Here is a 25001-nt window from a genome sequence, read left to right on the forward strand (position 1 = left end):
ATTTGAGTGATCTTGTCTTTTGATATCTCTGTTCTCATGTTTCCTTTAATGGTTTGTGCAGTCACTATGTTGAAGATGATTCCTTCCTTGTGAGGTTTGATGGGACCAGGGAGAGAGGTCTTAGCTAGCTTGCCAGCCTCTCTCAGTATATTAAGAGGCTCTCTTCTGCAAATCTGTTAATATATCACCGATATTTAAGCAATGATGGGGAGATAGTTGTTTGGTTCTTTAAATCTTTGTTAGAGTTCTTGGGAGGGGATCAAATCAACCAGCAGAAGGACAAGATTATTCTTCTGGAAAAAATTCTCTACTTACAATATTTTTGGTTACTATCCTAGCAAGATTTGCTCTAGGGCAGGATATTATCTTGCTTACACTGCCTATGCCCTTGCAGGCGGCATTACAAGCCCTCTGAACTTAGATGTTCATGGAAAACACCATCTTCTCAGGTTTAGAGAGCCGGGTTTAGTGCATAAAGCCTTTCAATATGAAGAAGACGATCCAATTGAATGGCAAGAGAGGGAGCAAACAAAAGATGAAAAGGCAAAGGTGCAAGACAATCCTGCTAATGAGATTTCAAAAGATGCTAGCAATTAAAGTTGCAAAGAGGGCCTTCGGTCTTAGCTAGAGAAAGTTCGTTTAGTACAATCTAGAAAAAAAGCATCATATAGTCATTGTTTTGACTATAGCGATTGTACAAACATTTTATTGTTAGTAAGCTTTCAAACTCCTTCAAAGTGTAGTAGCTGATTGTATCTTTGAATCAAACTCCTTCAAAGTGTAGCAACTGATTATGAATCATATTGTATCTTTGCTTTTGATAGTAATTGTATTGAATTTCAAACCTTGCATCATATAGCCCCACTGATTTACTCTAGGAACTTAAGTGTGCATGTATTGAATTTGCAATTTTACATAATATAGTCACTGCTTTGCTCTACTGAGCTATATATTGTACATTTTGTTACAAAGTTCCTAAGCTCTATATATCCACCTGTGGTTCACAAAAGTCTCTGATTGTCTCCATTCCTCATGTCTCTGTGCAGCAGTTGAGTTATCCAAGATTTGCCCTCTTCTTTCTTTTTGTAAAACAAAGGTGGGTTAAAAGCTGACATAGTATATGATCCTTTGAAAGGCGTAGTACGTGAGGCTTTTTAGATGAAGACGCCACACCCCTAAAGAATGCGCTCTCCAACATAACCCCTTGATAGGAGTGTGAAAGTAGCTTATAAGTCGTCGTATATTTCCCAAGCTAGAGTATAGCGCCAAAGTTTCCAGCATTCGAGTGTAGATACGTAAGGTAACCATGGGCTATCCTACTTTCCTTCATGCAAACATAGCAGCAAAATAGAGAAGAATGGTAAAAGCAGGGGATGTCAATAATTAAGGTAACCAATTGTAAGTTGTCAGAGTGAGGTTTCTCGCCCATCATTGATGGGTCTATGGCACCATGCTATCATTTCCATGCTACATTCTCTGTGTTTATGCTCATAACAATCAAGCAGTTGGCCAAGGACTTGTATCCTACATGTAGTCGAGACTTGGAAGGGTATGTAGCACTTCCCGGACCACCGCCTCCATGCCTGAACGCAATGGGACAGACGGTTTTGGAAACCGTGGTCTCAATCACTAGGTCCAACACAAGGACTTAAAAACGTTTTTGGAAATAGAGCTGTTTGTAAACTCCACCAGAGTGCGAATGATGAGCAACATAGAAGTTTTAGGACCTCCTGAGTCCATCGGAACTGATAGATCTACAAATGATTGGGCAGAAAAACACAGAAACTGACACAGAGAGTCAGAAATCCAATGAAATGATCCTAGATAATCAATCTTCCTATAGCGATTAACGTTGGGAGCTTTTCCAACTTGTAGGATCAACTCAAAGGGTATAGTAAGACCCTTCCAACGTAATCGTAGACCGCTGTCCAAGATCATATTCATTGGGCAGCCTTGCATACCGATCTCTACCTTTGTGAGTGTTGTCTGTCGGAGCTTCGACCATAGATTTCTACGTGTTGTAGATGGTCGTGCACGTTCGCATGCAGTCACTGACCTCATTTGGTCATAGAGCCCCTCGGAGGTATAGCGATGTAGTTCACGAATGCCAAAATGTGGCTATTTGAAAGCTTGCATCACTTCAAAACAGACAACATGCAAAGTGACTCGAGTCCGTGTGAGGTGCTTCAGTAATTTCCTATCAAGGAGGGAGGAGAACGTTCTAGCATTGTGGAGGATAAGTGGGAGCTCGTCCAGGGTCTTGCACCTCTCCCTCACTCTCACTATGAAGTGAGGTGCACAGAGTATCCCGCAGCTCTAGAGACTACATCCCATGCGGGATCCATGGGTCGAATACTACGTTCCCTGCACGATGGTGAGGAAGGTAGCTTCCGTGAGCTCAAGTGAGCTCTCAGCTTTAGCACGGTGGGGGAGCGTAAGGGCAGGGAAGAGCTTCTATAGCCGCAATATCAAGGGCTCGGTGCACAAACGGTGAAGTTGTAAGCTTGTCCAGAGTAAGGTAGAGAAAGGCTGGGCGAGGGATGGGGATTCTGGAGAGTGAGCTCATGCCTCTCACCTAGGGGCCTTCCATTGATTTAGGTGGCTCTAGAGGTGCGCTTTTCGATGAGCCTTCGCGGCTGTCAGGCCTAGGCCATCACGCTAGGCTGCTGCACCTCCTCCCAAGAGTGCGAGTAAGTGCGAAAACCGGGCTTGTTAGAGCTTCTCTATCTTTCCCAATGTTGGGCCCGATGCCCTTTGGATCCTCTCAAGTGCACGGTCCTCGAATGCCTGTTGTGCAGGTGGGAAGGCGGGAAGGGCATTAGGCACGTGCCAAGGTCTCCAAGTACCTTGTACTAGATAGAGACCTTACCATATATTATTCAAGCCATGCGTTTTGGGTCTCTCCAACATTTACAAAGTTCATGGGGGGGTTTTGTGGTCTAGGCGGTGGAGGGTTCAATGTGGAGGGTCTAGGTCTACCTATACCCCTTATTCCAATCAAATCTCTCCTCCTTTTTCATTCTTCTGACCATCAAACCCCTAATGTGGGCTTCTTGATATGCTTGATAAGCTTATCGGTTATCTGGGTCCATTATTGTAATTTTGGCCATTTGGAGGGGTTAACCAAAAGTTTATGTCTTTAGCTCTCCCGCTAAGCACCCTCCTTTTATGCGGGTGTGCTACTTGCGACAGTCAATCTCATCTACGGAGGCAAGTTGGTCCATTTGTGGGGACTCCATCTGTATCTAGTCCCTTCTATCTTGAGATGCAAGTGTGTGTGTGTGTGTGTGTGTGTGTGTTACCTATTGAAATAGTACAATCTCCTTACTACATCTTCTTGGTTCCTATGCATGAGATTGTCCTTCACATCCTAAGCATATTCATTCCCAAGTTGTTAATGTACACTATTGTGTAAGACATGCGTTAGGGTGCTGTATCCAGCATCTAAAATTGATGTTCAGATGTACTTCTATGGACACACATATCTGGAATAATATTGTCGTATTAAACCTGCATAACACTTATACATTGCAAAATTTTAAACATTGTCTTTCCATACAATCTTCCTATTCAAAAATTACAGTCTGTCCATAATAAAGTCTCAAATAGATTATCCATTACTTATGCTTTGGCTTCTCACAATGAATAGCCTGGTATACGCTCAGGCATTTTTTGTATGAAACCTCCCAAAAGACATCAAAAGGTGTCAAAATCCTCTTAGGGATAACATAAAGGGTTTTTCCATGATAAGTATTCCTAAACCAAGGAACCTCAAGTAGCGGTCTGAGTTGCCAATGCGTGTCTCATTAGTCTCCTTCTCTTTAATCACAAAATTGGGATAAGTAGCGAGACTCACCTACATCCATCCACAAGCACAGCATGTTAGGACATGATTACAATGCAATGTGGGACTACAGGCTTCACAACCCAGCTACGGTTGTCATCCCTGTCAAACCCAACTCTTTTGATCAGTAAGAAGACATTAAAAGTGATTTTTAGGGGGCCCCAAGGGCCTTTTTGAGAGATCTTAGTGTTAAATGGGTATCCAACATATTTTTCCTCCAAAAAAATCTCAATATTTATACGGTGTATGAATCTCCATTAGCCATGGGAGTACAATCCTCACCCCCATTGATTTACCTAAAGTATTAGTTCTCATCAAATTATTCATGTCTTCCTAAGGTGCATGCGAACCAAACATTGCAGGTTTAAAAATTGTATGTGACCAGAACAATGCAGGCTGCCACCATAAGACGCCCATGACCAGAACAAGTGAGGGATACCATACGAAGCATTTCAAAAATGTAGTAATCAAGGAGGTACTTCTCGAAAAACTTTAACCATTCATGTCTTGTTAATAATGAAAGTACTATATTTGCACATCCCATACATTATAAAGAGAAGTATCATGATAGGGGAGAAACAGGAGAACATTCTAATGTCTTTCAATTGCACTAGGAGGTATGTCTCTATTCTTGCTCAAGTGGATGAGTATGAATTATAGGTTTTGTTCTATTCCTACGAAAGTGGGTGAATAGGAACTTCTATCCAAGCTACGCGTCGAGTGGAACGGATCTGAGTTGAGTATCGAGGTTACGAGTCCAATAGAGGTCTTGTATAATGAAGGCAAGCTGTTGAAGCGAGCTCGAGGGCACCAGATCTCAGTAAGAGTCATTATTGCACTTATTTATACCCTGGCTCTCAGAGTTATTTTCATAGGGTGTGAGACAAGGTTATTGGCCAACCTTTCTCACGTAGATCGCAGTTACACTCTCCGTTCGTAGAACGCTACATATATGCTAGTTTTTGCCAAACGTCCCTTGGTGAGCTACATGCACACAGTATTACTTGAAACTGTGTCATGTGCTTCCCGGAAGCGTCGTGTAGTAAGAAAAGTCGTTCGAGTGGTGCCTTGGGTTGCCCCGGGGCGATATGGTGGTTCGGTGGTCATGGGAGAACGGCTATAGAGCCGCGTTCCTCCTCCCACCCGTCCTCTATATCTCGCTTTGCTGGGTGCTGAGCCTAGAGCAAGGGAGTGCGCACAGGATCGAGGGGTGAACGTATGTTCCGTCTAGGGAGATCGGGGCGACAGGACAGCTCTTGGGGGGGAAAAACAAGCGAGCTCCTTACTAAACTTACGCTGGCTTGTATACAGGGATAACGGGTGCATGCGATTCTCTTGGATGAGTACTGTCTCCTTACCTGGATCCCCTCCATCGTCGCTGCTCCCTCTTCTTTTTCTCGAGATCCCCCGTTGCTCGCTCCTCCCGAGGTACTCAAGTCGTCAAGGAGGTCTGGCGCCATGTTCCGGCTGTTTGCCTTGGGGGTGCTGCTGCTTCAAATTCAGCTCTCCCTTGTCTTCTTCTGCATGTCTCAGCGAGCTGGAGGAGACTGTTCCTCGCAGTTCGTGATGGGCCTTGGTTGGTCATGGGGCTTGAGGTCCCGTGCCCTCGATACGCGCCAAGGGATGCATTGATTGTGTGTGGCATGCGGTGGAGTACAGGCGGTGGGGGAGCATGCCGTGCCCATTACCACCCTTCGGCCAATGGCGTAACTTGAAGGTCCCTCCTTTTTCTTTTCATTGTTTCTAGTTTGGACTCATCCCTGCCAACGGTTAAGGGACTCCCTTAGTGGTTAATTATCGAGGATGGATCCATGTGCTCTTCCAAAACCTTTTTTCAAAGGTGTTTTATGTCAGGTCACCCCTTTTCGTGAACTCCCAAGGGAATAGATCTCTCCCATTTGCTGTGTGGGTCCATACTGTTCACGTGGGTTGTCGACCTCTTTCTTTTAACTCGGCAAGTGTGTGTGTGTGTGTGTGCGTGTGTACGTGTGCGTGTGTTACCTATCATATTAAGCTAAATGTCCCCATATCCATCCATGGATGATGGGATCCACCTTGTCCAACCAAGGTTAGTGAATCTGCCTAACACCATAGTCTATTTTAAAAGAATATGCTAGGGGATTTTATAAGTGTAAACATTTTTAAGGGGATCTTGCAGGAACCTTAGCGTGAGGTGATCAATTCAATTACCTGACTAGTACAAGTGGGTAATCCAATTATTAAAGGGGACTATCCAAGACCATCCTATGAGTGCTATCCGAGTACCATAAGGTCCCAAAGGGGATTAAAAGCTAGTAAAAGGCCTTATAGTCTATGTATAAAATAACCCAAAATATTTACATTACGCTATATTCCCCTTACCATTCCTTATGGCCAAAGGGCCGTAGACCATCCTGCAAGTTCCACATAAAAACTATCCGTTGCGAAGACAATCAAGATATAGGATCTCCATGCTTGTTCTTCAATAGCACATGCTATGGCCATCCGTATAAAACATGCTCTAGGATTTCATATCCAATTCCATGCAAACCTTAGAAAAGCTTTCTGTCCTCTTCTATAATCAGTCCAAAGTTCAGGCGGCTAGGCCTTATGCTCAACAAATGTTCGCAAGGATATCGACCTGTCAGAAGCTCTGTGACTACCCCACCGTTTCTCCTTGCATGCATCTCTAGTCGATTAGATATCTTATAGGAGTAGTTAGCACAATAATTTGGCACCGTATATACTTGCAGCATGAGAGAGCGAAATCCTCTCTCTACCATGGCAAGTCCTTCTTCATAGCAAGAGCGAGTCATGGAAGCTCAAAAAATGGCTGCTCCTCAGAGTCTGGTTGCTCCTCAGAGCCCGGTTGCTCCTCCAAGTCTCCCTGTGTGAAAGAAATAATAAGTAAGCTTGGATGCCAGTGAATACACAGTGTCTTGGGTTTTGCTTCTGTATTGGTTTGTAAAGGGTGCTGCGGGAGAGTTGCTTGAGTTGCAACGTGCACATAAGGTTCTCAAAGTGTAGTAAAGAGGTTGCAATTCAGCACGAATTCGACAAAGGTTGGTTTGGACTCCGACGATTGAGAGCTCAAGCTACAGTAAGCACTTCTCTCAAAACCTTCGGCCACATTCTCTTCGAAATCCTGATTTTATAGAGCATCATCAAGGGAAAGAGCATTGGAGATGCGGTAGAACTAGGGGGAGCTGCTCACTCAAGTCGCAGTAGATTTTTAAGAGCAAGCATACTCACTTGAAGGTTCCCTAATCATGGGCATCCAAAGCTTGTCTGCATGCCTATTAGCTTGGTGTTCGAGGTCTCTCCAGGTCAAGCGCGTGCCTAGCATGGCATCTCGGCTGTTCTAAGCTCTAGAGCTGGGCTGTAAGAGCATCGTGAAGGACCCTATCTGTCCATCTATAGTGTCACAGCCATCGTGAAGACCTATAAACGTTGTAGAGAATCCCAGGCTCCAGTAATAGTCCATAGCGGCAAATATCATAGCCAATGTATGTAATGAAGCAAGAGTTTCTCAATTCCGTCGAGAGTATTTATCCTGCTCAAAAGACCTCGGACCTAAGGATGTAGATGATTATTCGTGTCCAAGACAATATCACGATCAAATTTACATTAGCCGACTAGAGCAAGAATGTATCAAGCATGCCCGTGAGTGTAAGAAACGACCAGGAGGTAAGAGAGCATAGTCCTTCCTTGGACACTAGCAGCAAATCATGTAAGCTCTATGCGCCATGAGCTTCCAGCGCTTGCTGCATAGAGGAGGAACGTCGAATATCCCCAACATCCAGATCATGTACATCCAAAGCGAGAAAAAAACACAGGTATCTTGATCTAGAGCTTGCGGACTGGTCTAGAGCAAAATCTGTGGAAAATAGAAATTCCGTCGCAAGTTTTTCTCCCAAGGAGTTTCTGAGTTGCAGGGGCGTTCCTAAGTCAAAGTGGGCAGTCCTTCCGTCCCACGGATTTCCATGAGCACAGCTCAAGCTATCCGGGCTTGCAAAGCTTATGAAAATCAAAAACAGGACTCACCTAAAGGGCTGATGACCGTGAGGCTTCGGTGGCTCCATTTGGTGGAAGGCGTCAGGACGGGCCACTGAAGGTGGAATCGAAGGTAGTTAAAGGTCTTCAATGGCCAAGAGTTCTCCACGGTCTCCAAGGTCACAGTACAGGGAAGGGGAGGGATTCGGGGCATCTGGCATGATAGAAGAAGGGGGGGGGAAATATAGCTATTGTGTCATTTACTCCATGATGGAGTGAATAATGGACTTGATGGAAGAGGACCTAAGCGATATTATGCATCATTTGAGAAATGCCATTTCCTTCATTAAACATACATAAGGCATAATCCTACACAAGGCATTATTATGGTACATCATGGGAGTTCTAGTCCCTACCTTGTGCCTCTTCATCAAAATAATCCAATACTTAAGATGGGTCTAAAATCATTGCTCTATAACGCCTATTAAGGAGAGCATCAAACAGAACTATTAAGCATATCTTCCAAGTGTATCCGAAGTTTCCAATCGATATAAAGCAACTAACATTTGTGGCCACAAGGTTACCAGACTGAGAGTCTGCCAATTATAGGCATATCCATAGGTTTACCATGGTCTCCACGGGGATGGATGTGTGTGTGTGCATGGCCTATGAATAGCACGTGACCTACTAGTAGCCCATTAGATGAACTTCGTGGTCCTTGCACACCCTAGGATCACAAGGGTCCTCGAGGGGAGGAGTGTGTGTGTGTGTGTGTGTGTGTAAAATACACCAATTTATTCTATTATATAAATATAAAATATGTTGGCAATATGGGCCTTGGTGTGTGTTCCAAACCCCACTCATGGTACCCTTGGTAATATGAATATATTGGAGCGGTATTGGAGCCCCTTGATGCGCAGGTGACACATGGATATATGAAGGGATAAAAATCCCACATACTATGGTGAATTGGTGGTTCCTTGGTATATATGAGGTAATAGATGGACCCTCCTTCAGTCTCGTCGGCCTTTTGCTGGGGACTGAAGGAGGCTATGCGTGGCTAGGAGGCGAGGGCGTGGGGACCCCTTGTACTCAGCACATACAATGGCAGGCTACCATGTGGCAGCTACCCTACAGTGGTATCAAAGCAGGGCGACCTGTGGACTGTGGTGTGAATACGTGGCATCTACACGAGACAAAGTTCTTGATTGTGGCAGTTGCAACTAACATTGACTGTGGTAACTGTGGGCAGCAACAGAACGCATGGCGTAGTTTGAAATGTGTCAAGCTAATTATGAAATGTGGGCGGCTGACATGGGAGGTGATGACCCGCATCAAGTCTGCATGATTGATTGATTGATTTAACTGAAAATTGAAAGTTGATCGGGCCCTACCTGTGGGTGGTCATCGTATTAGTCTAATCCGATGAGTGGTCAAAGTTTGTTGGTTCCTCAGGTCTACTCGTGGGGTTAGGCCCAAGGGGGTGTTGGCAATATGGGCCTTGGTGTGTGGTCCAAACGCCACTCGTGGTACCCTTGGTAATATGAATGTATTGGAGGGGTATTAGGGCCCATTGATGCACAAGTAACACGTGGATATATGAAGGGATAAAAATCCCACATACTCTGGTGAATTGGTAATTCTTTGGTATATAGGATGTAATAGATGGACCCTCCTTCAATCCCGTAGGCCTTTTGTTGGGGGTTAAAGCAGGTTATGTGTGGCTACGAGGCAAGGGCATGAGACCCCCTCGTACTCGGTGCATCCAATGGTAGGTTGCCATGTGGTAACTACCCTACAAAATATACTATATATATAATATATTTTTTATATTATCCACACACACACACACATATATATACACACACTTCTCTCTCTCTCTCTCTCTCTCTCTCTCTCTCTCTCTCTCTCAAATCTATTATACAATATATTATATATTATTGTGTGTTATAATATATATAATATTATATATTTATGTCTCTCTCTCTATCTATTTTATATATATTATATACCTCTCTCTCTCTCTCTCTCTCTCTCTCTCTCTCTCTCTCTCTCTCTCTCTCTCTCTCTCATACACACACACACATCCACAGAGAGAGAGAGAGGGCCCAAGAGAGAGAGAGAGAGAGAGAGAGAGAGAGAGAAAGATAGAGAGACAGAGAGAGAGAGAGAGCCATCATCGACATAGACGATCGGGCTTTGGTACAAGTAGTGCTATAGGGGGGAGTCAAGCTGACTCCCAAACTTCCACCAACCTCCCCTACGAGGTTACTAGGGAGTATGAAATAATAATGGATTCGAGAGGTACCCGGGTTATAAACCAAATGCATAGGCTTGTATCCTCTGAATTCAAGAGGGTGGTGATGGATTTTTGCAAAAGCATCCACAAAAGAATACATTAAAGGAAGAGTTCCCTATGCCATTTGAGGACCTTGAGTTCAACAACCATTGGATGCTAAAGAAAATGGCCCAGATGCTGAAGTCGTGAAAAGATCAAATCCGCAGGAAGGCTAAGGCTGGGGAATCCAAGCCTTCTTGGGTCCATTCAAAAGATTAGAAACTTGTTAAAAAGGAGTTAAAGTACCCGCAAAAATACACTCAACAAAAGAAAGTGGTTGCGGTGAGGAAGAGTGAATTTGGGTCAGCGGGAGGGCCGTGTTCAAAAACTTTTTTGTAAGTGCCTCTTCTTTTGCTCTTTTATTTTATAACTTTGGGTAGCATGTCAATTAATAAAACTAACCTGTATTCTTATGATTTTAGTTTATGAAAATGGGCTGGGAATGTACGGATGAGGAGTACAGATATGCATACAACAACACAGAAGCTCTAATTAACCTACTCACGGAGAGAGGAGAATTCGTACCGCTCCTCAATGTAAGCCCTTATTACATTTACTTTTTTAGAAATGCTCTCAAAGATATATAGACTAACCATGCAAATCGTGTGCTGACTGGTTGAACAGGATGACGGAGATGAATACTTGAGAGATGCTTGCTAGGAGGATGTTGCAGCACATGGAGAGGCACCAGTGGGGGTGATGATAGTGGAGAGGATGCCAGTGCAAGTGGAGAAGACAAGGATGAGGATGGGAGCAACGAGGACTAGTTAGTACATTCTACCCATCTACCTATTGATGACGGACATACGGCGACAGTGCAAAACTGTATATAGCGTCAATGTTTTACCTCATATGATGTAATGGGACAATTTTATAATGAACAATTCTAAACAATACAATGGCCATTACAGTGTAATAATACATACCTTTATAAAAGGGCAGATGATGTTTGATTTTGTGGACAAATATTTTAAGGGCAGATTAGGGCTTGGCTTCGATAAGGCTTTGGGATTTTGTACAGTGTCAATATTGTCGTCAAAACTTGTATCCCAAAGTCGATATTACCACCGAAAGAAACATCGAAAAAGGGCTCTAGAAAACTCAATAATCGTCGATAAGAGCATCGATATAAACGTTGCTATTAGCATCAAAAGTCTAAATATCAATGGAAATTTTGACTTAAATAACACTGTTACTTTTTACGCTTCCTTATCGACACTAATATAGACATTTTTTTCGACATATGTTAGAGTTTGAAAAAAAAAATTAGTGTATTTTCCATTGAAAAAAGTAACGAAAATGAGCTGAACTATTGTAGCGTGGGAAGGCAATCACCATGGGTAGGGATATGGAGAACATTGTGGCCTCAAGATTATTTGGAAAGCGTGCTTGAGACATGCACTTTGTGTTCTATCTTGATGATGCAACTTATACGTGGCATCAAACATGAGCATTATGAATCCACCCATAGTGCCACTAAAACATGAACATTGTGAATCCACTCGCATTGCTACTCAAACATCAACATTGGCCAATTCACAATCGAACTAACATAAGCCAGAAGGAAGTGGATGCATTGGACAAAGGAGGTTACATGTTGGAGGTTCATGATGTACGCAGAGATTGCAACAAGCTAATAATAAGACAAAGAAGAACAATGTCCAATGCAATAAATGATAGGATCAAGAAGGCAAATGATTTGAAAGCCACACGGTTGTTTGGGAGCAAATCATTAACCAAAATAGGAAGGTTTTCTTTCAAATTGAAAGTTATGCAACAAATCCTTCTAGAAATACTTACAATGTGACTATAGATTAAGACTTCACAATGCACACATGCGGACTTTGTCCAGAGGTTTTACAAAGGGAAGTTCACGTCTTGGAAGCATATGTATTTTGTGTACATGATGGTCTTAGGTCTCAACACAAACCATAACATGTATATACAACAACCAAATTTGTCTCCGATGAAACTCTTCCAAATTTTGATCAATAGCATCAAGATGGGCTGTTTCTAAGACTTCCACTTTAGTTTGGAAATCTCTCATGAACGGCCCACAGCCCGCTACACACTAACCAAAGGAGGGGTACATGATCCGACCAAAAAGTTTTGACAAGATATTCACTCCTCCTTGGGACACACATCCACAAACAAATCCTATCTAGCCTCCCGGCTTGATGTAATAAAATGTATCCTATCTAACCATCTTGATGTGTAACGGCCTTATGATGTAATGAAATGTTGAAATGCGTAGCGGCCTCAATCCATAAAGACCTTTTGATGTGATGAACTTGCAAAACTTTTATTTTATAAACGTTAAAAGCTTATTTGATTTTAAATAATTGGATGAACTAAAACCTTATGCATGCTTTTGTAATATGAATTTGAGTGAGTTAAATGGCTTAAAGGGGAGGATCATCCAACCAATTCATTGCACAGCTGTTCAGATGCCAACCGAACCAAAAAAAAGATTCCCATAGAAATTGCTGCATAGCCAATCCAAGGAATCACATTCAAATGTAAGAATTCTTCCTGTTCTGCCCCGTGAAAAACTGAGAGATTCCTCCCTTACCCATGTGTGTGAGCTCTGGTTTGACATGTCCGAACTCGAGCTAACATGTAACTGCATGTTTCCTACCAGACTCGAACCAAGCCTTCCTAACTACCTCTCTAACTCGCCTCTCAGCCTCTGCCGGCAGAAGTTTCGTATCAACTTCATCGTCAATCTCACAGAAACCACTCCCTATACTTCTAGCTAGAGTTTCAGCATACGATGGAGGTGCTGGCTAAAAAAATATACATATTTAAGAACATATAAATGCGACCCAATATCCAATTTGATCCAAATTTTGAAAGCTCCACTAATTATGTTTTCATTTTTAAACATATGATTTCCAATGCTCACATCAAATATTAATTCATTCCTCTTGAAATGGCCTATATCTTTGTTTTATTATCACATCATACTTCAGATATATGCCAACATGATGACTGACGCAAATTTTACTTATTTCCAACTTCCTTATAACTGGTGGTTGTGAACAGTAGAGAGAGAATTTAATTATCATACTTTTTTCCCAGCAGCAGTATATATTTGGAATACAAGCTACATGTTTAGACCCATTGATTAGCTAACCATCATTACGTTGACTAGGCAAGAGCGGTAACAATTACTGCAAGACTTCAAAAAAGGGGTAATCTCCCTTATAATTGATGCTGCCAGTAAATGATTGTGCACTGGAAGTTTAGTCTAGAGTGGATGTAAGTAGTTGTGTTTTTAACTTCAAATACATACATCCTACAGCCTCACTAACAGCTGCATGATGTGAACTTAAGGAAGGTCACCTCTGCGTGCAACAACCACAAACCAAATCGATTTAGGTCTGTCTTTGCGCCCGCATATACATAAATCCTAAAGCCAACCCTGCTGCTATACCCAAACCAAACATGCCCAACTCATTCCCACTTGAAACTTGGACTTGCTGCCTTTCTAATACAGACTTTACAGAAGCCAAATCATCTTGCATTTTCAGCATTTTTGTATTCAATTTCTCCAGATGACCTTTTGAAGCAGCACAAGAGATTTGGATGTCATCGACCTCCCTTAGGATTTTTTTGAGGAAAAACATATTCAAACCGGGGGAGCTTTCCTGATTTCCAGAGAAAGCAGCCCTGAATCTATTGAAAATTCCAAGCACAGGACCAAGGTCTGTAGGATTTTCAGATGATTGTGTCAATGATACTAGATTAATCCCTGCAATCTCGTCTGCTGCATCAAAATAGTCTTCTTCCTTTTCATCTTCTCCAGCCTTCAGCACACCCATTTTTTCCAGCAAGAAGACCCTTGCAGTTGCCATCCACTCATCGAATGTCGTCCTTGCCTTGCTCTCCATGAAGCTTTCTACAGCCCCTGCCAGATATTGAGCAATGCCCATTCATAAGAGCTTCATACCACCTTTTCATAAGACCTAGGAACAATGTGAATACAAGAGATCAGATTCCCAATGATATTTACCTTCTACACCCCAAAGGCCGCCCTTGAATTCCAACATCACATTGGAGGTAATAGCACAACCTCCTTTTTCATCAGGGGACAGGATGGTCTCAGCATGGGTGACAAAACGATCCCCACCTGGGGAATCAATCACAGGCTCACAGCTGATAGTGAAAATGTCACCATTTCTGATACACTTCTGCTTCTCCTTAACTGAAAAAGAATCGGAACCTGCAATTGGAAACAACATCAATGACAAGCCTGCTGTTTCATCTACCCCACAAATAGCAAAGAATCTTCCAAGCTGGAAGCATCGTATGCCTAGACTGTCAGTCGTCTTATTGAATGAAAAAACAAATTATGAACATTCAAAAGCAATGATTCAATTCAGCTATAAAAAAGGACTCAAAGGAGATAGTAAGAAAGTCCTGGTGTGGCTTCATCAAGAAATTGAAACGTTTCAACTACGTTTTATTCACTTTACAAATCAAAAGCAAAGGCTAGTTCCGCATTATGAGTGCACACCCTACCAACACAAAAATATTTCCCTAAAAGATAGCTCTTAGCTATGTGAACCCATGTTTGAGGCAGCAGCAGAGAGGCTGGCAGAATGACATCAAGATGCATGAAAACTCTGTAGCCCAAGGTTATTTCAATCCAACTATCGCTTGAAAATTTTCGTCTTCCACGTAGTCAGTTGACTTCATACGTCCACTTTTCAAGGTCCTCTTATTGATGAATTGCTCGGCTTTTGTGACTGGGGGATTGTTAACCCTGACCTTGGTTGTGTTTCTCATCCAAAGATAGCTGATTTGTAATCAGTTGCATCTTAGAGTCTCACGAGGACCTTCAAGAACACAAACTTAATTTTAGAGATTGCAGTAAATTAGATAAGTTGCTTTCAGGTCATATTTTATCTTAGAGTCTCACGAGGACCTTCAAGAACACAAACTTAATTTTAGAGATTGCAGTAAATTAGATAAGGTTGCTTTCAGGTCATATTTTTTGGTCTGATGCAATTGGCACCGCGGTGGGGGGGGGGGGGAGGGGGGACTTGCATTTCAGTTTCAACCTCCATTATCCCCTTTGTGGTTGCACATGATATCATCATTCCATCTAGGGGTCAGTGGATTATTTTGTTGATAGATGGATGTAAGATTGGCTTCCTCAATCTCTGCTCCCGATTAAGAGCTCTTTTTTGGAAGGATCTGTTTTCTTGGACTCCTATTGCTAATTCCTGGCAATTGGAGGTGACTTCAATATGGTGGAGTTGCCTAGAAGGTGGCATTCACTCTCTTGAGAGAACTTCCTGGGATGCATTCATTTTCAGTTCAGAGGCAGATATTGTTTGATTATGCTCTTCATGCCTTGCCAAAGTCGCTCCTATTTTCTTGGTCCAAAAGGAGACATTCAAGTCCCATCCATGCAAGGATTGCAGATTTTCCACGGAGGATTGGACATTGGATAGCAGTGGTACCACTTGCAGGCATAATAACCACTATTTGGTTATTATGCATCATTCCAGATGTTTTCTATGCAGAGAAGGATCTATTAGTGGTAGTTATGCAGATTTGGAATTCCTACTTGTAGGATGGGTTATGCTCTCCTCTTGCTTTGGCAGTAGCCTTTCTGATATTAGTGGTTTTAATCACTATGTTGCCAAGACAGAAGACACGATAGCCTTAGGTAGAGTCTAGAGATTGCCGCAGAAATGGAGGTTGCAAATGATACAATAGTTACTTGGATGCCTCTCCTCAGACCCTTACAGCTTCCTGGACATCTTTTGTTTTGTCTTGCAGCAACAAAGGCACACATTCAGTGGCATAAATCAATGGCTTTTGGATCGGTGATGAGGACTCTCCTGCCTGGAGGTTGGATTTTGGCTTCACTTGGATTCACAGAGATCCTTAAATTAGATATTTGGGTGTCAGGTTGGCATAGGCATCTCTTCATCTCAGCAGTTTGCCCCCGTAATGCAGAATATTCGGAGGAAACAACTCCTTTGTTGAACCAGGCTCGATCTAGCCTCTAGAGTGGTAGTTGTTAGCCAAGCTTTGTTGGCCAATGCTTGGTTTGGTTGTTAAGGTTGGTGCCACTCTATGAGCCGTGCTTATGCGGAAGCGTTTTTCCAAGGATTTATTTAATTGGAACAAAAAATTTATAGCCGAGAACTGGAAATTAATACCCCCACACATCATTCATCACACACAATCTTAAAACTGAATAACTGAAATAATGGAACACAGAAAAGGCGAGGCTGCACGAGGTGCGAACCAGGATCAACCCCCTGCCAAGGCTCAAGCACCTGGTATATTTTTGTATTTCGGTAATGCTGAAACTTAATACAGTAGTATTCTGGAATTTAGGATGGAACCTCTACAATCCTAGGAGAACATAAATCTAAAAACCACTCCTTTAAGAATGTAGGAGGGAGCTACAATGCTTCCATATGCAGAACAACAAAAGGTGTAATCCATGTAGTCAAACTTGGTGATATCCCTGGAATCTCTATTTTGGCTAAGCAAGCTGAAAATAGAAGTCCTCATGTTTTCTTCATCCTCCTACCACAAAGACACTGTCATCATCTCTTGCCATGTTAGAAGTGTTAGGAACTTAAACCCACTATTGAAACCTGGGGTACAAATACTGAGAGATCTTTTGTAGTTCAATAGAGATTGTTCCAACAGCCTCAATCAATCACCAGCAATGAATTCATCACCCAAAAAGAGCCAGACGGTGTCAAAAGGTGCTCTGACATGAAATTGTCAACTTAGGTGGAAAACTGAGTCCTGGAACGTCAACCAGATGGCGAGAATCTGTCAAACGCAAGACCAGATAATGTCTAGGTGTGATCATAACACAACAATAGCATCCGCAATCAAATCACAATTGATCTGGGGCTGTTCCTTGTAAATTGTAATTTTATCAGGGGCTGTTTTTGTGAATTTCCTAGATGAATCAAGTGCTAGATACCTGGCAACTTGATCGATTCCAAAATTTCCTCTTCCAAGTGTCGAACAAAAATAAAATCGATTCCTGATGGTGTAGAAAATCAAGGACTGGAACAAGAAACCTGGAAAGAGTAGAATCTGTAAATATTTGCAACCAAGTGAGCTCCCAGATCAAACAAGGGGAAGGCATCTGTAAAGCCAAGGGGCCCTGCAAGGACCAAACCTAAGGGCTGTAGAGCCGCAAGTGTTGAGGGGTCATATACAGACCAGGTAAGCCGCAAGTGTTGAGGCAAGTGTTGAGGGATTTGGCTGTAGCGAGCAAGCCTGTATATTCTAACAGGATAATTCGGCTGTAGAAGCAAGCCTGTATAGTGTGACAGGATACTAACATCTTCAACCCTTTTGGTGCCTTGTACAATCGATGGAAGCAGTCTGACAATTATTTCATTCTTTTCGTGAGAAATCAGACGAGGACTTTCTTCAGCCTCTCTCTCTCTCTCTCTCACACACACACAGACTAGGGCCCTGAACCAAGAGGCTGGACCCCCACCCCCCCACGAAAGGTCTTTATTTCACAGTGAAAAATATGAATACAATGTTCTCAGCCAGAGGCTGCTTAGTTACTAGGGAACGTGAACGGCAATGGAACGTCGACCCCCTGGGAAATGGGAACGCCCAAATCCTAGGGAACCTGAACGGGAAGGGAACGCCACGTCACCATACCCATAAACAAACATACTATTCTATACATTAGAAAGCTTAAACTTAGAATCCAAAACTCAAAAATGTTGCAATTGCTTTTGGAGTAAGGACTCAAGACTCGGGACATAAAGTCAATACTGAATCTTATAATGAATCATGATTCATGTATAATCATTGATAATAGAATCTAGATAAATCATTGTAGCTTACCAATGGCATACAAAAGCAAAGTTCATCAGAGACAAGGCACAAGCATATGAGATTATGTTGAGTCTTGGAATCTTGAATCTGGATACAAGAAAAGGAGAGTGAGACCTCCTACTACCTAGAACTTAAAAAACTAGCTGCTACATGCATGATCCACTCAACACTGTCAACATCAATGATCAATCTAAATCTGCAGCATTGTGGTTGTTGCCCTGTTCATCCTCTTCATCATCTCCATCATCTGGATGATCTGCATGCAGGGAACGGCTTAGGGAACGTTCCCTAGACGTTCCACAAGGGATGTGGAATTTCCATAGCCATTCCATAGACTAGACGTTCTCTTCAAGCTCAGTGAAGAGAACGCCGTTCCAACGTTCCATAGCTATGGAACGGCGTTCCCTGGCAACTATGAGAGGCTGCTCTTCTAAACATGAGAAAATCTGAAAATACAAAGGAGAAGAACTGCTCTTGGCAAGTGCCAAATTTTTAGCCACTATCTAAACTCAGGCCATGGGTTAAGTCCTTCTAGGCCTTCCAACTCCCATGATCACTTGCTTTGGTAAGGATCTCCCTTAGCTCCATGAAAATAGGGTATTTTGACCCCTCTTGGTACCTACATCAAATTAATGAAGCACACCGCTGTGGCACCCATTAACCGTTAGCTTTTGCATGCAAAAATAATCTATAGACTAATCCTAGCCTATGTGGGTGTCCCCATCAAGCAAACCAAAGTGCATACCAAACATTAATTCTCTGGTTGACCAAGGTCAACCAGAGAATTATGGTCAACCCTCTTTGACCACAATTAAGGGGCTTTGACTAAAGTCAAGGTGCCTTAATTATAACCAGACCCCTCTAACTGACGTTGGAATATCTTGGTTCACTAAAGTCAACCCTCTTGGCCTAAACCGAGTCTCCCCGATCAAAGTTAGGCTTCTTGACCGAACTCAAGTGTCTTCGATTGAAGTCAATGTTTTGACAACTTAAAAGAACTCTTTGACCATAATTAAAACTAAATGAAGAACTCTTTAATGATAATCAAATAAATGATCAACTTTGTACTTTACTTGGATATTTACAGCTTAGTAACATCCCTTCGGCTTCTAATCAGTTGATCTCAACTGAAAAGTCTCTTTGTAAATAACCAAAACTTTTGGATAATCAGACAACATAACTTCATCCATCAGCTTGGCATTCAATACCAAATAATTTTTAAAGTTTACAAGCTATCTATAAAATACCTTGCCCTGAGGTCCCTTGTGTACCGTATGGTACACGATGTGCTCTCACTGAAGGATCTCCTCTAGTTCATCCACTTCTGGTGCATCTTCCATTATGGGCTTTGTAGGCTTGGGCCCTTGATATTTCTTCATAAGAGTCACATGAAAGGCATTATGAATCTTTCAATGCTCTAGCAATTGCAACCTGTATGCCACCTCATTGATTTCATCTGTGACCCGCAAAGTGTTGGAGGGCAACATCTCCTGCTGTCACCCTAGAGAGAGAGGGCCTTGCTTGTGGGTGTGCCTGCCCAGTATGAGGCTAGGGTAGATGAGTGAGGGCCGATGTTGTGGTAGTACCCGCCCGCTGTGAGGCAGTGCAGGTCCTCTTGAGGTGCCTTGGTCAGGCCTGTGTAGGGGGCTTATATGGGCTTATATGGCCACCCTTTGGTGCAGCTGTCCCACCCTTGGTGACACATTCCAGCACTCCTGAAACCTCTGATCTGTAAGCAAACACAAGAACACACACAACGGGAGAAAACTGAGCAGGCTGCTCACCACCCAACCATGACATCTACGAGATGTGATCCCGAATCAGGAGATGTCCACTCCGAGCCACGAGCTGAGCTACTGGCACGAACTCCCAACCAGATCCTAACCAGCCTGGTGTCCCATACCACCAGGTGGCGTTGTGGAGCCTGTGATCTGCCACTGGGCCTTGGGCTACGCTATGATGCAGGTGCGCGTCCGCGACTCAATCCAAGATCAAACCTAGCACCTGGGAACGAAACTTGCTCCCATCGACTCACTGAGAACTGAACCCCTGGGCCCCTTATATAGACTCAGGCCCCAAGCGCCAAAAATAGCGAAGACCTCTAACTGGTTCGTACCCTTGCCACTCAACCCGAGAATCAAGCATGCCTAGCTCTAAGCCTCCCCAGGCTACCTGAGCTAGTCTTGTGTACCCAGTACACGTCAGATACCAATCCGTGCACATGACATACTTCCCCTCCTCTAAGAACTCACTCCTGAGTTCGCTAAAAAACCCGGAAATGTTCTCTCGAGGTTTTGTAATGTCTCCCATGTTGCATCTTCCTCAACACGATCCTTCCACTTGATCTTGTATTCTGTGATAGTTCTATTTCAAATCTGTCTTTCACGAAATTCAAGAATACACTCAGGTTCGTGTGGAATAAAAGTCATATATATAACTTCTATTATCTCTTGAGGAGAAACAAGTTGAACATCCGCACCCAAGACTTCTTTCAGTCTACTGACATGAAAGACTGGATATACTTTAACATCAGGAGGCAATTCTAGTCGATATGCAACTGGTCCAATTCTTTTAATGACCTTGAACGGACCACAGTATCTGGGGGATAATTTCAGAACCAAACCAGTACTTAGGCTCTTGGATTCCTTGGGAATTCGCAAATATACCATCGTTCCTTCAGAGAACTCTCTAGGTGAACAATGTCTATTAGCATAAAATCTGTCCCGATCTTGGGCAATTCTAATAGACTCCTTGGCAAACTGCAACATTTCCTGCATGTCTTGCAAGAAGGTCTTTGCAGTATCATTTTGAATCCCTTTTAACCCAACCATAACTGGTGACTTAGGTTGAAACCCATACATAAGCATAAAAGGACTGTAACCAGTACCCGAATGCTTTGCACTGTTATAAGCAAATTCTATCATAGGTAGATAATCTTCCCATGAAGACTGTCTCTTAGATACATATGCCCGAAGCATATCTTCAACCAATTGGTTAACCTTCTCTGTACTGCCATTGGATTGTGCATGATCTGAGGAACTCATATTTAGAGTAGTTTCTAACTTCTCAAAAACAAGTGTCCAAAAGTTACTTGTAAACTTTGAGTCCCTGTCACTGACTATGTCAGAGGGTAAACCATACAACTTAAACAAGTAGTCCACAAACTCGTGAGCCACCTGAACAGCTGAAATGGTTGTTCTACATTACTCCGGCTGAAAGAGCCACCCAAGGAAGCACCCCAGTTCAGGAAGGCTTACCTGGTGAACTGGATGGCTGTCAAACAAGACAGCAGAACCCTCCAGATCCAATTGTCCATTTGAGCAAAAGAGGTATTTCAGTTTGTTGTGTTTTTGGACAGCAAGTATTCCAGCTTTTCTTTCTGTGTTTGCCAAATAATGCTACATTTGCATTAGCCCCCACAGATTTGTCTAAAGGGATGGAAATGAAAGTACAATAATTACAACCCATTGTGTGGACAAATGAGCTTGATGAACGTTTCAATCGATTGAAACACAAGGTTATGTCAGCTCATATGCTGCAAATTGTGGGCCCTAGTAAACACTTCCATGGAATTTGTAGTTAGATTACCACGGATCTAGATAGCCATAGATCAGCTCACCAAGTTGTCACCCTTGATTCAAACAAAAGAGAATATTTCAACCACACAGCTTGCACACTTGTTTGTGGAAAAGTTGTTTAGCTTGTATGGCTTACCAGCTGAAATAATTAGTGACAGCTATCCTAAGTTTACTGAGCATTTTTGGAGGGCTGTGTTCAAAAAAATGGACACTCAACTCAGTATGAGACAGCTCATCATCCTAAATCGGATTGAAAGACTAAGTCAATCAGACATACTGAGAGCTTAGGTCTCCCAAAAGTTTTCTGATTGGAAAGAGTATCTTCCACAAATGGAGTTTTCTTACAATAGTGCGCCACCTAAATCGCTCCATTCATGCTGATCTATAGATTCTAGCCTAGATCCCTATGGGTAGTTGGCTTGCAGGATATAGCTTGCAAGGACAACAAGATAAGGTTTGCAAAAGAATGCTCAGGAGAGACCGCAGTTTTATGCTAATCAGAACCAGTTATGTGCCCCATGAACCAGAATGTCTTCTGGACTATATATAGGAAATGACAGCTGAACAAGACTGTGAAGGTTAAGTGGAGGGATCACTCAAAAGAGGATTCTCTTCAACGCCAATTCCCAAAGTTTTTGTCTCAGTCCTTCTCTGAATAAGGAAGGGACAAAACTATGTCCATGTTTGGACATAACATGGCTAGTTAAATTAGGGAGAGGCAACCTAACACTTGGATAGTTAGGACGTGACGTACCTCTAGTACAGTTAGGGTAGTCTTAGGTTTGAGAACGCCTATTGGACCTTAGCAAAATCATGCTGTCAACATGTGCTTTGGCTTAAGGAAACAGATGCATTCCAAACAGAACAAACCAGAGGGACTCTTAAAGATTCCATGTTATCAACAATATAAAAGATAACTTTGTTTAGGGGGAGGGCATTATGAAGGCTAATGTTCCAGGAACTGTCAATGAAAAAATCAAACCTACTACGTTACTTTTTGCATTAACTTTAGCAAAAACAACATGAACAATTATTTTTTTCCAAGCCTTGATTGTATATGTTCCCCGTTCAAATTCAAAACATTATAAGATACCAAAACATAAATCCTGAACGAGACCACTAAAACCTTGATTCTAATCAATGAAATGGCCTGAGCTGGAAAAGTAGTCCATACCAGCTAATTTTGCAATCAGCTTCGGCATCTCGGAAGTAGCAATGTATTTTACTTCCCGTTCGCCACTTCTATTCCAGCAGGATGCCTCAGCATATGGATCATGGTTTATTTTTTTGTGATACCTTTTCATAAACTCATCATCCCCAAACAAATGAGAGAAAATGGCCTGCAATTAAGATGTGCAATTCGTGCCATTAATCTTCATAGGGTAAAAACATGAAAATAAGTAAACATGGGTTATCAAAGCCATACTAACCTCAGGATCAGCAAACTCCAAATTGCCATGCATTGTAAGCTTCCTCACCATCTCGGTGTTTCCTTAAGATCTAGACATCAACATAAAATACAAAGATCCAATCTTAACCATCGAAGGCACGGAATGACAAACGAGGAGCCTTAAGATCAACACAAAATACAACGATCCACTCTTTAACCATAAAGGAGACGCCAATCAAACGCAATAGTAAGCGCATAGAGAAGAATATAATGGAAGTGACGACATTACGGGACATAGCACCGATGCTGTCTGTTTTTAAAAGGTGAAAAGCAGGACTATCACGGCAAGGTTGTGGTTACCTAAGAAAATTTCTGAGGAACAAAAGCTGAACTTTAAAAAACAGTTCATGAAATTCGACCAGAAGAAGCAGCTGCAAAGCGCAAGCAACGCATAACTCTTTAAATGGGCAAGGAAATACGATGCACGCACAGGCTTTCGCTCTCCGAAACTAAGAGCCACACCCTTGGAAACCGCGGCAAGCTAAAAGATACAGGACAGGAGGGGTGAGGCTGCAATTCTGTGCAAGCACCGATCTCAATCAAGTGTGAAAAATGGAATCAAAGGCTCTGAAACGAGAGGTTGAAACGGATCTGATGCATAATACAATCGACAGAAAGGGGGGAGGGGATTAAGATCTTCTAACCTGGAAGAATGCGAGAAGAATCGAAGTTGCGATGATAGAGCAGAGAGATCAGAGACGGTGGAATTTGATGAGCTGCTGGTGAAATTTTGTGTTACAAGAATGCGTGTTTTCGAGAAGGAACGACCTACCGCCTGCCACGTGTCATGCCTACCTGGCCTTGCCGCGTGTCACCCCTAATGACAAGGGTTTTTAATTACTCTTTATCGAACAACTGTATGGGTGCGTTTAGACTAAAACCTGCCCGCCCATAGTGGAAGAAATGACTTGGTTCACACACGGCCCGACGTTCATGTCTAATACAACAAGCTACTCGGGGTGTGATTGGTGCCCAATTGGTGTAGCAGATGGCATGGGCCAATCGAGTTTTGCCATGGAGTGGGCAGCCTTCATGTGCCATAGACAAATCTTTTGTGTCAGTGTCCCAGCCCCCATCTCTCCTATTGGGCTAACTAGGATAGTAGCCGTCCACACCACCTTTTGGAGGATGGCATGGAGGTGGTGTGAACCCACCCTAACTCCCCATGATTTATGTCAACTGCTTCATAAAGTTGATCTCAAGAGCTCGTTGTTTTGTGGAAAAAGAAATGGGGAAAGTAGGCGAAGGACCACATGCCACCTTGGCATTACATTTCCCATTTCCCAACAAAACCACCACAATGTAGCGACCTCTCTGAAAATCTCTTGAGAGATATGGAGATTTCACAAATGGACATTTCAGGCCTAGGCCATTTAATGATATTTTATTTAAGTGTAATCTTTGAGCATAGCCAAACAATTATGAAAGGGCAAAAGTGTCAAAGATCTTAGGTGATCATTTTAATAGCTACAACTACGCTTTCTAACTAGATCTGGGCAGGCAATTATATTGAGAAAGAACATAGCATTGTGTCCTTTGATTATAGGATTTGTATAATTGAATATTGAAATGAGAGTAGATGTTATTGTGTTAGACAATCAGAGCATATTTTGTGTTCCTCGGCATAAACGCTTTGCATTTAGCATAAACCACAGGGGGGTGTTGTATGTGGATCCTATTTCTTTTTTAGAGGTTGTTTTTAACCGTGCTTTGGGGACCGCGGCATGTTTATACTCACTCTATGAAAGGGGGGGGGTATAAGGGGAGGCAACGCCCCCTACTACTATCGTCGAGGGTTCCAAGGGTGGTCGATGACAACTATTTAGGCCGCCCTTGGTAGGGGTTTGGGGGCAGCACCCTCAAAGCCAATAATACTTAAAAGTTGGTGCATGAATTGTGTTGTCAAATTTGTAAAATAAGCGTGCAGCTCACATAGCATGAGAGTACTTGTATCTTATATCATCTCATTGG

The 25001-nt window shown here is 42.7% G+C and overlaps 1 protein-coding gene and 1 long non-coding RNA gene across 3 annotated transcripts; both read right to left on the reverse strand.

Annotated features, from left to right (window-relative positions):
• Nucleotides 1-3561: 3561 nt before the first annotated feature.
• Nucleotides 3562-7992, reverse strand: LOC147893650 (uncharacterized). 2 transcript variants are annotated; one of them, XR_015542185.1, is made up of 2 exons: nt 7868-7992; nt 3562-3856 (listed from the first exon to the last, which is right to left on the reverse strand). It is a non-coding gene; the product is annotated as an uncharacterized LOC147893650 (long non-coding RNA). The 2 variants fall into 2 exon arrangements; XR_015542184.1 differs by lacking the exon at nt 7868-7992 and adding an exon at nt 5203-5454.
• A 5261-nt stretch (nt 7993-13253) lies between these two features.
• On the reverse strand, nt 13254-23746 carry LOC147893651 (uncharacterized). The gene is made up of 5 exons (XM_087386207.1): nt 23675-23746; nt 23011-23080; nt 22755-22920; nt 14170-14379; nt 13254-14064 (listed from the first exon to the last, which is right to left on the reverse strand). Exons 2-5 carry the CDS (start codon nt 23059-23061, stop codon nt 13532-13534), a joined length of 960 nt encoding a protein of 319 aa, XP_087242333.1. The 5' UTR covers nt 23062-23080; nt 23675-23746; the 3' UTR covers nt 13254-13531.
• Between the last annotated feature and the right edge of the window lie 1255 nt (nt 23747-25001).

The sequence above is a fragment of the Dipteris shenzhenensis genome, chromosome 15 (assembly GCF_047967505.1).
Source record: "Dipteris shenzhenensis isolate YYH24624 ecotype China chromosome 15, Dip_SZ_1.0, whole genome shotgun sequence".
NCBI lineage: Eukaryota > Viridiplantae > Streptophyta > Polypodiopsida > Gleicheniales > Dipteridaceae > Dipteris > Dipteris shenzhenensis.

Excerpts from the sequence above, each read along its gene's own strand:
- LOC147893651 (XM_087386207.1), bottom strand. The coding sequence starts at position 23,061 with ATGGTGAGGAAGCTTACAATGCATGGCAATTTGGAGTTTGCTGATCCT. Across the intron at positions 22,921-23,010 it reads TGGAGTTTGCTGATCCTGAG|GCCATTTTCTCTCATTTGTT; the intron begins GTTAGTATGGCT and ends TCTTAATTGCAG. Across the intron at positions 14,380-22,754 it reads GCTGATTGCAAAATTAGCTG|GTTCCGATTCTTTTTCAGTT; the intron begins GTATGGACTACT and ends TTCCAATTGCAG.